At 42.4% G+C, this 14,401-nt stretch overlaps 1 protein-coding gene and 1 pseudogene across 2 annotated transcripts in view; one reads left to right on the top strand and one right to left on the bottom strand.

The window, feature by feature from the left end:
- ABLIM1 (actin binding LIM protein 1) overlaps positions 1 to 14,401 on the top strand; it is a 328,489-nt gene that overhangs the window by 82,572 nt on the left and 231,516 nt on the right. Inside the window, exon 1 of one of the 2 annotated variants that reach the window (XM_005900284.3) lies at positions 7,679 to 7,872. The exons of the other annotated variant lie outside the window; for it this stretch is intronic. Coding sequence (XP_005900346.2) covers positions 7,839 to 7,872 — 34 coding nt within the window. The 5' untranslated portion in view covers positions 7,679 to 7,838. Of the gene's footprint in view, positions 1 to 7,678; positions 7,873 to 14,401 lie in introns of those variants that run through there. 2 annotated transcript variants of the gene reach the window in all.
- On the bottom strand, positions 3,620 to 4,768 carry LOC102269283 (protein LSM14 homolog B pseudogene; annotated as a pseudogene).

Raw genomic sequence — 14,401 nt, forward strand, 5'->3', positions numbered from 1 at the left:
AGGTGTGATGTATGTAGTTACAGACTAGTCCGACTCCCTTTGCCAAGTAAACAAATGATTTTAGAAGAGATGAAAATTGAAAGTGGGCAGAAACAAACCATTAAGATTTTCAAATGTCAATGGGAGGACTTCCCTGGTGGCCCAATGGTTAAGACTTTGCCTTTCAATACAGGGAGTGTGGATTCAATCCCTGGTCAGGGAGCTATGATCCCACATGACTCTTGGCCAAAACACTAAAACATAAAACAGAAGCATAAAACAGTAAAAAATTCAATAAAGACTTTAAAAATAGTCTCCATCAAAAAAAAATCTTAAAAAAAAAAGTCAATAGAAAAGTCTTTGGAATTATTGGCTTCCATGAGACCATAAATAAATGATCCCTTTCCTTAAAGATTAGATATGAATGTTTTACTGTCAGTGAATTGTTAACTAGACAGGATAGTACAGAATGTTAAGTTGAATTTACAGTTTCCCAAATTATGCTGGAGATTTGAATCAGAGACAGTGGTTTGAAATAGTATTCTCATTCTCATTAAAATGTGGCATATTCTCTTCTCGCTAACTTTGAATAAAGTTTCCAAAGAGAATACAGCTTTCAAACTGGTTGCTAGTGGTACACCCTGAAAGATGCAGGTGATACAGAATGGTGTGGTAACATCTCCAGGGCAAGTATTCTAGGTGTTTATCCATTTTCCTGCCCTCTCGCAACAAAAAATCCCATATAAAATGTAGCCTGCTGTGTATAGCACAGTCAATAAATAGCCTTCTTTCTCTAGGGGTGAAGCTGCAAGTGGAATGTTTTGCCATCACAATGGTCATACGTCACTTGTGAGACAAATGATAATTAATGTGAAAATTATAAAAATCCAGACTATGGTCAATCATGATTTAACTTAATGTTTGGTGCTCCTATAATGAGACAAAAGTAGAATTTCCTCATTCTGCAGTAATTTTTTTTTTTCATCTTAGACTGTATCATTGCAACTTTTTCAAAGGCACAGAAAGAGTGGAATCCCCCAGTTCCTGCAGTCTGTGTCAAATCAGACAGGAAAGAGAAATGCCTAGTATTTTGGCAGAGAGTAAGGAATATTTTTTAATCCCCTCTAGCCTAGCCCGGTAGGCTGGGTGAGACTGAGAATGAGGGCAGATGAAAGACAAAAGCGCGAGAGGAGGGAAATAGCAAATCCATGGCTGTGCGCTTCTTGGCTGCAGAAAAGGCGATGTAGGAGGTGTCTGATGACAACCACTAAGCACATTCTGCTTTGAATTAGTTCCTCTTTATTTGAAAAGGTTCACACAAATAACAGCATTGATACTGCTTAATTGCACACAGAGTGATGTGGAGAAGGCTCAAGGATATTGCGGTTTAGCCTCTTGATCACAACTCACTGTAACACAGTAATGAACAGGTGGACCTGAGTTCAAATCCCTGTTCCCCTGACCACTAGCTGCAACTTTGAGAAAAATTACTTTCTCTCTAGGCTTTGCATATGTTAAAGAAAGGTTGATAATACCCTTCTTCCAACCACTTACCTATTAAGGCTGTTATGTTAAGAATGCTTGTCTTAGTCCCTGGTATAGAATAACTGCTTGAAAAATATTAGTCCAGTTTTGGGGTGCTGGTGGCAAATATTAAGGGTCAGCATCCGGCAGTGATGAGGATAACCTTAAATTCAGGTGATGGATTCCCATGTACCAGCTACCCTATTTCTATCCAGCTTATTGTTTGATGTGGGGAGTCCAGTTTATTGAAATTTCACTTAAAGTCCTTTTTGACAAGTATTGGCCAAAAAAAGAGGAAAGGAAAAGAAAGAAAAAAATGAAGGAAGGAAGAAAAAGAAGAAAGAAAAAAAAGAAAAAGATAGAAATTTGGGGTGGCCCTGTTATCTGTTAACTCTTCTGATGTAGATAGAGCAGGTATTATTTGCCCATTGAACAGATTTAGAAGTTAGTTTGGTGATTGGCCTAGGATCACTGGTGAGTTACAGTAAGGCCAGAACAAGAAAGGAGTTGGGTCTATCACAGACTTAAATGAACTTATGGTTGCTGGACGGAAGGATGGGGGAAAGGGGTAGTTAAGGAGTTTGGGATGGACATGTAAAAACGGATAACCAACAAGGATCTACTTATAGCACATGAAACTCTGCTCAATACTATGTGGCAGCCTAGATGAGAGGGGACTCTGGGGGAGAATGGATTTATATATACGCAGAGTCGGACACGACTGAGCGACTGATCTGATCTGATCTGATGGCTGAATGCCTGCACTGTTCACCTACAACTGTTACAGTGTTATTAACTGGCTATAACCTAATACAAAATAAAAAGTTAAGAAGAAGTGGGGTCTAAAGTAAGTGTCAGATGGCAACTCCAGTATGAGCAGGGAACATTGTTGTACACGGTGGGCGTGAGGTCGGGGGAGCAGTTTGCCGTGATGGTGGTCCCTTCACTGCAGCCTTTGCAGAGACAGGTACTAGCCACTGACTAGGTCTCTTTGTGAAGGAGACGAATAGTGGAGAATCTCATGAAAACATCATGTGATTCAGAAAAATGATTCTTCTGAAATCAATCTCCCATATAGTCTTCAGTATTTAGGCTTTTTGCAAAAAACAGTAGCAGACTTCGATGTATTCTTACTTTTTATACTGCTAAATTTATGTTTTGGATTATCCCTACCATTGTCTCAGGCATGGAGATGGCCTTGACACCTTCTCTGATTCGTTGATTTGCCTGAACTGTTTAATATTCTTGAGGGAGTTTTAGCATCCTGGCTATGGTCTCTGACTCAGACTGCTTGTGTCCAGGTCCCAGCTGCATTGCTTTTTAGTGGAATGACCTTGGGCAACTTCTCTCTGTTGCAGCTGCCTCATCTTTCTGATGGAGATGGTAATGGTACCTGCCCCAGAGGGTTATTAGAAATCAATGAGAGATTCTTTGTTCAATACATGCAGAGAGTGAGCCCCATGTAAATGTGAGCTGTGAATTATAATAAGGCTGTTCTATTTGCAGTTTATGAAGCTGAGATACATCACATCCATATAGGCATTGTTATTATCTTAGTAAATTCTATAAAACTTCATTTCCAGTCACAAAAATAATGACATGGGATCCACTTGGAAATCATCGACAGAAGCTGGCTCGAGTAGCACAGAGATCATTGTATGCCATAAAGACCACACCAATCCAGATGAAGCCACCATCAGATTGCTTTCTGTTTAAGTGGTGGTGAACTGCAAGTTCTTTTAGTTCTTTTTTTTTGCATTTGCCAAATGAAATTTGGTTCCGCCTTCAAAGTCAAAGCTGTCCAAGAAAGGTCACAAAGTGAGGATCACACTTTCACTCTAGAACCCTTCTGCAGGACACCAAAACCTTAGAATTAGGCTGTGCACAGCTGAAAAGGAAAAATAGGTTAGAATACCTCAAAGCGGTTTCCCAGGTACACTTCCCCAAACAAGAGGTTCTAACTCAGACCACGTCCAAGTTCAGTTCAAAACGTAAGTGGTAGCATGGACTTTCCAAACTCGGTAAATGAAGTGACCATGTCTCCCCCAGTAAGCGCAGCATTCTCCATCATCCTTGTAGACACGGCCTGGCACCGGTGCCGCTTCAGCAAGAAACTTCAGCCACCTCCATACACCCTGCCAGTTCCAGCTCTGTGGGAAGTTGGGTTATGGTGGGTTGCACCGTTGCCCCTTACCCCTCGAAATCCACCCCAGAAACTACAGCCTCGGAGGAACCTCCCTGACACCCCGAAGGTCTCCGTGTTGAGCTTCCTCTTCTCAGCCCACGTCGTCCGCCTGGAACTGGTCTTGAGTTCAGAGGAGATGTTGTCAAAGGACTTGGACTTGTAGTAGCACCAGGGCCCCAAGCGGTCCTCCTCAGCAGGGGCCTCTTCACTCTGGGTCACCACGTCCAGGTCCTTCTCTTCCCCTTTCTCAGCTTTGTCATCTTGAAAATTCAGTTTCTTCTTAAATTCCTTGTCCAGCTCTTCTCGGCTGAAGGCATCTGCCCTCTCAAAATCAAAGTTGCCTTCAAACTTGATTGTGTTTTCCTTGATGTTAGTTAGACAGCTTTGCCCTCCGGAGCTGTTCCTTGTTCATCTGTTCCCTGAGTGCCTCCTCTGAGGTCTTCTTTTCTCTGTCATTCACCTGCCGTTGAGTTTGCACAGCTGCCTCTGAGCTACATCGGTGGCGGCCTTGCTGCGGGTGGGGCTGGGCACCTGTTGAGCTGCATGCCCATGGTGCCCTAGCCAGGTAACAGCTTCTTGGAGTTCAAGTTATCAAGAGATCCAGTCTGGATGGCCTGCTCCACCATGGGGCTCTTGCTGACTGAGACAGATGGAAACCCAAGGAGGCCGGCATACTGCTGGCTAAGCAGGGAGCTAGCCACCAGCTGGCTGTAGGGTGGCATGCCTCAGAAGGGGCTGTAAGGCACCTGTGGCTGGAAGGATGAGCCCAAACCAAGCCCAGGGAAGATTGAAGGACAGCAGGATCCTGAGGGAGCGTGTGCTGAGCTTTTGGAGGTTCACACACAGTAATATCTTTGACATCACTTCCCCAGAAGATGATGTACTCATAAATCTCCTCTCTAGGGGGGTGGAAGGCCTATCTGTGGGACGGTCTTCAGTACCAAAGGACCTCACTTTGGCAAGCTCCACGGTGGCGTTGTCCCAGTTGATGGTGTAGAGGATGCCCTCGTAGCGGATCTGTGCCTTGGAGATGACGCTGATCTTGCTGCCCAGGTTCAGGGTGCCTGAGGAGCTGCTCATGGCGGCGGTCGCCCAGCCAGGCCCAGCCCACTCGCCTTCACGTGGTGGCCTCGTCACCCTCTCCTCGCGGCCATTGGTGCCGCCTTACTGCCACCCGAGGGCCTGCCTGGGGACCAGGGGGCCTCTTTTAGTTCTTGACATTGTTCTTTCTCATGGAGTCAGTGGCTGAGCTTGGGTTGGGGCAATTATCCGGGCGTATAATCAGATAACATTGGAACACAAGTTCAAGGGAAAAGACAAATCAGTCTTAACTTTTTTCCTTCCTGTGCTTTTCTCATTAGGGTCTAGGGGGGGTCTTCTTCCTTATTGAATATGACCTTTTGAGAAATTTAGTTTCCATCTTTCCCAATAGAATCATTCTTCTTAGGGAATTAAATTTGCTTCAAGTTTCTGTCTCTTCTGCTCAGTTTAAAAGATGAGGCCAGGGCCCTGTGGGTGTTTTGTTATTGATATCTGCTATTTTTTACTCTCAGCTCTGTCGTTAAATTGTATTATGGTAGGCGGCATCTCCTAGGCCCGGTCTTTTAACATAATTTGCCTTAAGATGTGTTGTTTGCCTAGGAACACGCAGTATCTATGTTCCAAGCATAGCATCACTGGGGACCAGACTTGACTTGCAAACAGAACCAGGCACTGAGGCCTGTGGTAGCCACCTAGATAACAGGACTGAATGTTGCCGGTCAGAATTCTCCTCCTTGTATATTCTGTGTGGCCTTGGCAAGTTCCTGAATTCCTCTGGCTCTAAGATTGCTCTCTGATCTCTACATTCCTTGCTAGCCCTCTACTTCGTTAGTGCAGTTTCCAAACTCAGTTTTGTGGTCAGTTAATCTTTGTGTTGGGGTTGGGCATTCTCTCATCGAATAAATTTAGAAAATGCATCTTACTTTATTTTTCTCTCAAAGAGTTACAAGGCACACATGCTTATCAAGGTCTCTGAGAAGCTCCATGTTGAACAATGCTTAATGAAGCATTTCTCAAATATAGGTGAATATGTAATTTTTTTATTGGTTAATTTTGGTTTCCTGGGAAGACTTCTGAAGAGCATCTTTTGGGAAAGATTTCTGCTGCAGTTTCCTCAGGTGACTGAGTTATGTAAGGTAAAGAACACACAGCAGTGTCTCTGATTTTAGAATGACAATGTAAGTGTACCATTGCCTTTTAATTGGAAGACAGTTGTGTAAACAGTTTTTAAGCAATAGGTGTCTGCATTCTGATAAACTGCCAGAGTATCTCTGGTTCAGCTAACAGAAGTCAAATTTGGAGGCCCACGAACAGGAAGGAACTACTTTATTGGCTAACTCTTCAAAAAGTCAAAGTTTCCATGTTGAATCATGTCCCACCCCCTCTCGGGGCTGTCCTGCCTTATAAAAGGCAGGGAACCCAGGCAAGTAGCTAGAATCCTGTTTTAGCCTCAGAAAAGTGCTACAACACTACACATGGCTTCTTCTCCTCCCTTTCATTTAAAATCAGTTAGGGATTATGAGATTTCAAAGAAATAGGAAAAACTAGCTTTCATTAGAATTGAAATGAAAACTAATGAGAAAAAAAATGCAACTATAAAAGACTTATGTTCTATCCTTATGGTAACAATCCTGAGACACTAACACAAAAGCATTAGGGCTAAACTCTGAAATCAGTCATGAGCATGTTGGGCATTAGGCGTAATCAGAAGATTTCAATAAATGCAACTGGCCTTTTGGCAGCAGCTAACATATGACAGCTCTGCAAAAGCCAAGCATTTTATCAACGAGTGGTCCAGTTGTGATCTTTTGCCTGGCGCCTGGTGCTTTGGCCAAGTCAGGAGGATGTTATCAGGGGTACAGAGTTCCAGGCAGTGGCCTGGACTCAAGGAAGGGAGGGTGGGGTGACCCCAGAGTATGGCCCAAAGCCATTTCAAAACAAATCAAAAAACCCACCTAGACGGAGAAGAAAGTAAGCTGAGAATGTTGAATTAATCAAGCTTTATATTTAAACAGTGTGATCACGTAGTCTTTCCTTTTCATTGGGTAAATTATGTGCCTTATGTTAAATTACTGTTTCAGAATGGGTGCTGGAGTTTGTGTCTCTTGCAGGAATCAAATGATCTGCTCTCACATTTAAAACAGTTATGCTAGTTTCCTTCTACGTCTTAGCCTATAAATGCATCTGATGCTGGGGATATTTGTCCTAAGTATCTTTTCCCATTTAAACAGTCTTCATAACATTTCTAATTTGCAAAAGCCTTGGTGTTCAAAAATAACTGGGAAAAAAATTGGACTGTGGGTGGTGGGTAATCCAGCCCTGCATCAGGGCATTACTGATTACTAAAGGAAAAAAATGCCTCTTTCCTGAACCTTACCGGATGGGGCCATTGTTTTCAGACAGCCTTTACCTAATACAAAAGGACTCAAAGTCCATGACTGGCCTCAGACCAGCATTTTGTCTGGGAACAACATCCAAAGCCATGATGAACAACCAGGCTGATAGTAAAATGAGCCTCCCCAAGTTGGAGTATTTTTGTTAAATCCTAGTACAAAAAAAAAAGTACTAAAAGCCCATCTGGTGAGATGATAATTCATTAAGTGAAAAGAAGAGGCAGAAGGCTTGGGAAAATCGATCCTTTTCTTTCTTTGTCTCCTGTGTTTGAGTTATTGTGCAATCACAGAGATATAAATCTGGATTCAGAGCAGCGGAAAACCCGTGGAACGTTTTGGGCATGTTTTAATAGTGTCTTTGCAGCAAGGATGGTGTTCTGCAGCTGTGATGTCAGTGAACTGATGTGCTGTTTGGAGTGGTCTTTAGAATTAGCACAGGAGACAGAGTGGGGAGGGTCAGGAGATGAGGACTCTGTGCTGGAGGAAGGAGCTAGACTCCAGGAAACTCCTCATTCTTCCTGAGCTGCTGTGACACACCCTCGGGGTGGCACACCCTCCCTGGAGTCCAGCTCAGCCCACAGACTCATGGAAGGAGAACCAGGGCCCAGGCCTCCCCTTTGAGGAGTGGATGCAGCGCTTCTGTGTGTCAGCCACCTCAGGAAGGAAAGCTGAAGCCTTAGAGCTTTGTGCACGTGACCTGGGAACCCATTGAGCTCATGGACCCTCATCACATCCTCGAAGACCACCGAGGTTTGGCTGTCTTTTTCATAAACTTGTCACGTGTGCTGTCTGGGGTGGGCTGTGCATTTAAAGATGAGGAGAGCTGCAGGGACTTTTCCATTGGTTAAAATAGTTGTGCACTTATTATATTAACCCTTGAGGTTAATACAAACACATGCTTGTATAATATGCATATGTTATTTACTAACATACTTATGTGCTGTGCTAAGTTGCTTCAGTCATGTGCGACTCTTTGCACCCCTATGGACTATAGCCCTTCAGGCTCCTCTGTCCATGAGATTCTGCAGATAAGATTACTGGAGTGGGTTGGCATTTCCTTGATCTTCCTGACCTAGGGATCGAACCTGAGTCTTTTATGTCTCCTGCATTGGCAGGCAGGTTCCTTACCACTGCAAGTGGGTTTTTTTTACCACTATTTAAGTATATTTATAAATGTTATTATTTACTACTCTTTAAACATTTATAAATATCATTAGAATGGGGTTTTAAAAAATGGATATGACTATTATGTAGCAGGAGTCCAGCTCCATTAAGTTAAATTTGGGTAGGTTGGTCTGTTGGAGCACACTGGGGGTCCTCAGTGACTGTGAGTGAGAATCTGTGACCTGCATTTTGCTTATGTACTCTTTCCCATCTCCATGCCAGTATATCTGTGTTAACATAGCTTTGAGGTGAATTCTCCCATCTCCTTATGTTATGTTGTTTTTGTCTGCGTAGATTGGGTACAACAGACACTTTGTTTGAGCTAGGGGTTGGCTTAAAAATATTCACAACCTAAAAGCTGAGAGTTATGTTTCATTCAGTGGAAATTTTTAAGACTTCAATACCAGGAGGCAGCATCTCAAGTAACCCTGAGAGAACGTCTCTGAGGAGGCAAGAGGAGGAACCAAGTTACATAGAAGTTTGCAACAAAAAGCAGGTCGTCTGAACGTGAAAAATTATTGCTAATTAAAGAAAACTAGATATCCCAGCTTAAGGAATTTAGCACATTTATTTGTATGGGAAGGTACAAGAATCTGGGCTCACCGAACTTATTCCTTTCATATGCACCTCAGCTATCTGGGGCCAGTAGCCTGTGTTTTTCACATCCTGAGCTCCCTTGGGGCTCACCACAGGGAGTGGCTGCAGTCTTGTGGCTGCTCGATGGCAGGTATTCTCCTTCCTGAGTGCCCTGAGGGCTCACCAACTCACCTTGGAGGGCTATGATCACTGATGACTGTGACATCCTTATTTACTGATGTGGCAGGAAATATTCCATTTTCATAGGGATGCTATCCCTAGGATGCATCCCTTACAGTTGTGCTTTATGAGACAGTTGGTACCCTGGGGAGAATGGCTTCAGGAGGGACCCAGCTCCCCTGCTCAGCATCCCCAGGGACCCACAGCCAACGCCACAGCCTCAGAGGCATCCCAAGGCGATCTTTCAAGCTGCTGTATTGAAACCAGCAGACCATATCAATTCATGCTGATTCTTTTGATACTAGACCTTAGAGCAAGTGATCGTAACTTGTTTTGGTTTCTGGAGAGTAGACTATCAGGTAATCAATCCCATGTAAGGCAGAAACGCTTTGTACCTCCCACCTTTACTTTGGAAGACTCTGCTCTTCTCTGTTTACCAGGACCTCCGGTGAGCTCGAGTTTGCCTTCCTGTAGGACTAGAGAGCCAGAGCGTGCTCCACTTCACATGTACACACTCACCGAGAGGTATAAAGGAATTGAATGTTGGCATGCTCTGTAACTGATGAATAATTCATGAGGGCTTTCTGTGCCATAAAATTTCCTCCTGTAAATGAACATTATTTTGAAAGACAATGCTGACTGAAAAATCTGGAAATGTGGCATCATGTTCTTTAATGATCCGCCTTCAACATTTACTGGGAAGGCAAAAGTTGACAAACATCAGAATAATTAAACTGAAAGCTGACAATGGCCCTGGGTGGGCAGGAAGCCAGCAACTTAGTCACAGCTTTTTCTTCCCCAATTCATTCTAAAGTGTAACATCACCTGATGTTTACAAAAGGCCTCTGGATTCTTTGGCACTCTCTGGGCTTTCTTTGAAGATAGAATCTGAATGTTAATGATAACACTGTACATATTAATTAGTATTAACAGAGTACTGATATTTAGAGTTGGAAACTATGATTCGATGGCTTTTCTTAACTGAAACGGGTCTTAGAGATAAAACTAGACTGTCTCAAGATGTCTATATTTCTCTATTTGAATAAATTTGAAACCCTCTGTTTTCCTTGCACTGTAAAAAGGGTAGGTTTTAATTTTGATTTCCAGGAAAGATAAGGAAGGTTTTGGAAAATCTTACATGACAGAGAGATTATAAACACAATAAGTTTATAGCAGAGTAAGTCATGTCAGATTATATTTTTAGTGGTCACCAGAAAGAAAAAGAAAATTTTCTTTTAAAAGAATTTCTTTTTTTCCATTTTTCCTGCTCCCCTCCTTTCCATGGTATATTTTTAATGCATTTGGAATCTTTCCACTTGCTACTGGCTGGAATCTATGGAGAGTGTATCCCCAGAACCCTCAACAGTTGACTTGAATCTCAGTCATAATTAAATTGGAAGTTGACAAATTATTCTGAGGCTTAAAAAGAGGCACACATTATGTTCCTAACAAGGAGTTTCACTCCTCTGCTTTGTTTTAAAAGTACTCTCCATAGAGAATATTGACAATATTTTTAGTGACTCTTTAAAAATAGAAGGGTGTTTTGAAAGGATAGCTAATAAACATGTTTGACTATGCTTAAATTTGGTATCTTACCTGGTAGCTGGGTTCTGATGCTTTAAAACAACCAGGTTTTCAACTTCTCATCCATCCCTCTGTAATGAGTACATCACCCTGGCCTCTCCTGGAACGTCTTGAAAGCATTAACTACTTAGAGGACTGTTGATATAAGACTTTGATACAGCGATATACTATCTTCTGCACTAAAGGATATGCTGAGAGCTAGTGTTTGCATACAGTTAACAGTCATTTAGGCATCTGAGCCACCCAGCCTCTCTTTCATATTAAAATCTGACTGTTGACACATACTTCTCCATCACTAACCTACTTCAAAGGTTGGGGTCAGAGTAAGGATATTAATTCAGAATATCAAGATTTAACAAGACAACTCTAAATATAATGCATTTCCAAAAAGAGGGGGAACACAGTGTGTTGACTGGCACTCCTTTTAGATTCCCTGTGAGACAGTGGAGTGCTGGGCAGGTTTTACTGCGTCAAGTGAAAAAGTGAAAGTGTTAGTCGCTCAGTTGTATTCGACTCTTTGTGACCCCCCTTGGACTGTAACCCACCAGGCTCCTCTGTCCATGATACTCTCCAGGCAAGAATACTGGAGTGGGTAGCCATTCCCTTCTCCAGGGTATCTTCCCAACCCAAGGATTGAACCCCAGGCCTCTGGCATTGCAGGCAGATTCTTTACCATCTGAGCCAACAGGGAAGCCCATTTTCTGCTCTAAGAGGTAATCAATAGCTGCCATAATGAATGAGCTCTGTCAAGGTCATTAGCCAGTGGGTCTATTAGAGCATGACATTGCCAGAGATGTGCCCGAGCAGTAGGAGCAGGCCCAGGAGCTCCGAGTGTTGAGTTTGTATAAAGCTCTCAGTGACAAACAGGGCCCTGAGGATTCCTGTCTGAGTCCCACCTCCCCCGCAGTCACTGTTGACAGGCTCCCTGGGCTTGTGATCACACCTCATACCACAAAGATCTGAGTGGAATAGAATCTCCCCGAGCCTGGCATTACTTTTCTTTATAATACTTTGCAGGGGACCCATACCTCATGTGAGGCATGAATGGAAGTGGCAGAAATACAAGGGGAAGCGGGACACACAGTGCTCCTGGGAAAATCTCAGGGTGTTAGCAGAGTGGTGTTATTTAGTGGAGACACATCTCTATGGATTATTTTTATATTTTTTTTAAATTGTATTTATTCATTTGTATTTTTATTTTTTGGCCATGCGCTGTTGGGATGCGGGATCTTAGTTCTCCACCCAGGGATTGAACCCGTGCCCTCTACATGGGGAGCTTGAAGTCTTGCCACGAGACCACCAGGAAAGTCCCTCCATGGACTATTTTTAAATGGTTTAAATGGTCCCTTTTGTCTGTTTTTCATATATACTGTGTAGTTCAAATGAACATACAGATTCATGGATTTCATTAGTCACTTCACTTTGGAGGCTCCTGGCCTCACCCACGTCTTTACTTACTTTTTTTTACTTTAAAAGCACTCGTGCCATAACAGTCTGCCTCTAACTGGCAGTTTCATCAGGTAGGATCTGCAGATGTGTCATAGAGCCCTCTCCTGCCTTGGCATTAGAGTGGCCCATTAACCTTCTGTGTGTCATCATTAATTTACTAGGCATCTTTCAGCAGGTGGCAGGCACTGTGCTAGGTATTGTTCAGAACAAATCTCTGTCATTTAGAATTTGTAGTCTTGGAAGTACCACTGGCAGGTGTGTGCCAAAGATGTGCTGGGCAGCTAACCAGCATGAGAAGTTAGTAAGGACCAGGGCCCGGTGAAGAATATCAGTATTGGAATAGAAAATGTAAGAAGATGTACTTACCTAAGGGATGTAAATTAGTGTAGCCAGAATGAAAAACAGTATGGAGGGCCCTTAAAAAACTAAAAATACCACTACCATATGATCCAGCAATCCCACGTCTGGGCATATATCTGGAAATGATGAAAACTCTAATTTGAAAAGATACTGGCACCCCAGTGTGCATAGCACCACTATTTACAGTTGCCAAAACCTGGAAGCAACCTAAGTGTCCATCAATAGATAAATGGATAAAAAAGACAGAGAATGAGATGGTTGGATGGCATCACTGACTCGATGGACTTGAGTTTGAACAAGCTCTGGAAGTTGGTGATGGACAGGGAAGCCTGGTGTACTGCAGTCCATGGAGTCACAAAGAATCAGACACAACTGAGTGACTGAGCTGATACACACACACACACACACACACACACACACACAATGAAATATTACTCAGTCATTAAAAAGAATGAAGTTTTGCCATTTGCGGCAATATGAGTGAACCTAGAGATTATCGTGGGCTTCCTAGTTGATGCAGTGGTGAAAAATCTGCCTGCCAGTATAAGAGATACAAGAGACACAGGTTCAATCCCTGAGTCTGGAAGATCCCCTGGAGTAGGAAATGGCAACCCACTCCAATATTCTTGCCTGGAAAATTCTACAGACAGAGGAGCCTGGTGGGCTACAGTCCATGGGATCACAAAGAGTAGGATGTGACTAAGCATAAACACAAATATTGTCATACTAAGTGAAATAAGTCAGAGAGAAAAAGACAAATACCATATGACATCACTGATATGTGGAATCTAAAAAATGATACAGAATGAATTTATTTACAGAACAAAAACATACTCACAGACATAGAAAACAAACTTATGGTTACCAAAGAGGGACGCATAGGGAGGGACAAATTAGGAATAGGAGATTAACATATACACACTACTATATATAAAGTAGATAAACAACAAGGATTTACTGTATAGCAAAGGGAACTATTTTCATTATCTTAACCTATAATTGAAAAAATCTGAAGAAATATATGTTTGTAACTGAGTCACTTTGCTGTACACCTGAAAGTAACACATCTTTATAAATCAAGTATATTTCAATTTTTTAAAAGAGAAGATGTAGTCACCTAAATTGGTTAGGATGATAGCTAGGAAAGCCCCCAAGGGCTCCTTGGGATATAAATGACCCCACTGAGTTCATCAGGGTGCAATCTGACCACAGGTCACCTCTCACCATGGCTCCAGCATTGGATCAGTATGCCTCTGGTCCTCAGGAATCATCTTTACCCCCCACCCCACCACTGCCAGGGCCCCAAGGATTGGGGATTTATTTTCCTCTTGCTAAAATGACTATTCTTTGGTGAATTTCAGAGTTATTTTTTCCTAATGTAAATATATGATTTGGGACCTGTAGAAGCAAACTGTGTTCCTTCTGGACACAACGTTAAGTTCTTGAACTCTAGAAACAGCGAGATTTTGTTCACATCATGGCTTTGATACCTACTAGCCAAGTAACTGTGAGAAAGTGTCTGCATTTCTCCAAACCTCAGTTTCCGCATCTATAAAATGGAGCTAGTAGGGCAACCTGCTTTATGAGATTGTGAGAGTAAATGAGGATGTTTATAAAACCCAAGGCATGGTGTCTAATTTGCAATAATGAACGGGTTCTAGCATTAGCAATTATGGCACCAACTGAGTAATTCAGCTGCTTCTAAATTATTTTTATTGTTAAATAGAGCTTTGGAATCCATAGGCCTTCATTCTCGTTTGGTTATTTTATTTTTGTGTGTGTGTTTTATTTATTTTAAATTATACAAACATACAAGTGTAAGCTTTCACTGTCAAAATTTCAAATACTTTATGAAAGACAAACCTAGGCGGTAACTACTATCATCAGTTTTATTTATTCATTTTATTTTCACCAAAGTAGTGCATGTTCCTAGTTTTCAAAGTCAAATAGTATCTTCTGTCAAGAA

This window comes from Bos mutus, chromosome 26, assembly GCF_027580195.1.
Source record: "Bos mutus isolate GX-2022 chromosome 26, NWIPB_WYAK_1.1, whole genome shotgun sequence".
In the NCBI taxonomy this organism is placed as follows: domain Eukaryota; kingdom Metazoa; phylum Chordata; class Mammalia; order Artiodactyla; family Bovidae; genus Bos; species Bos mutus.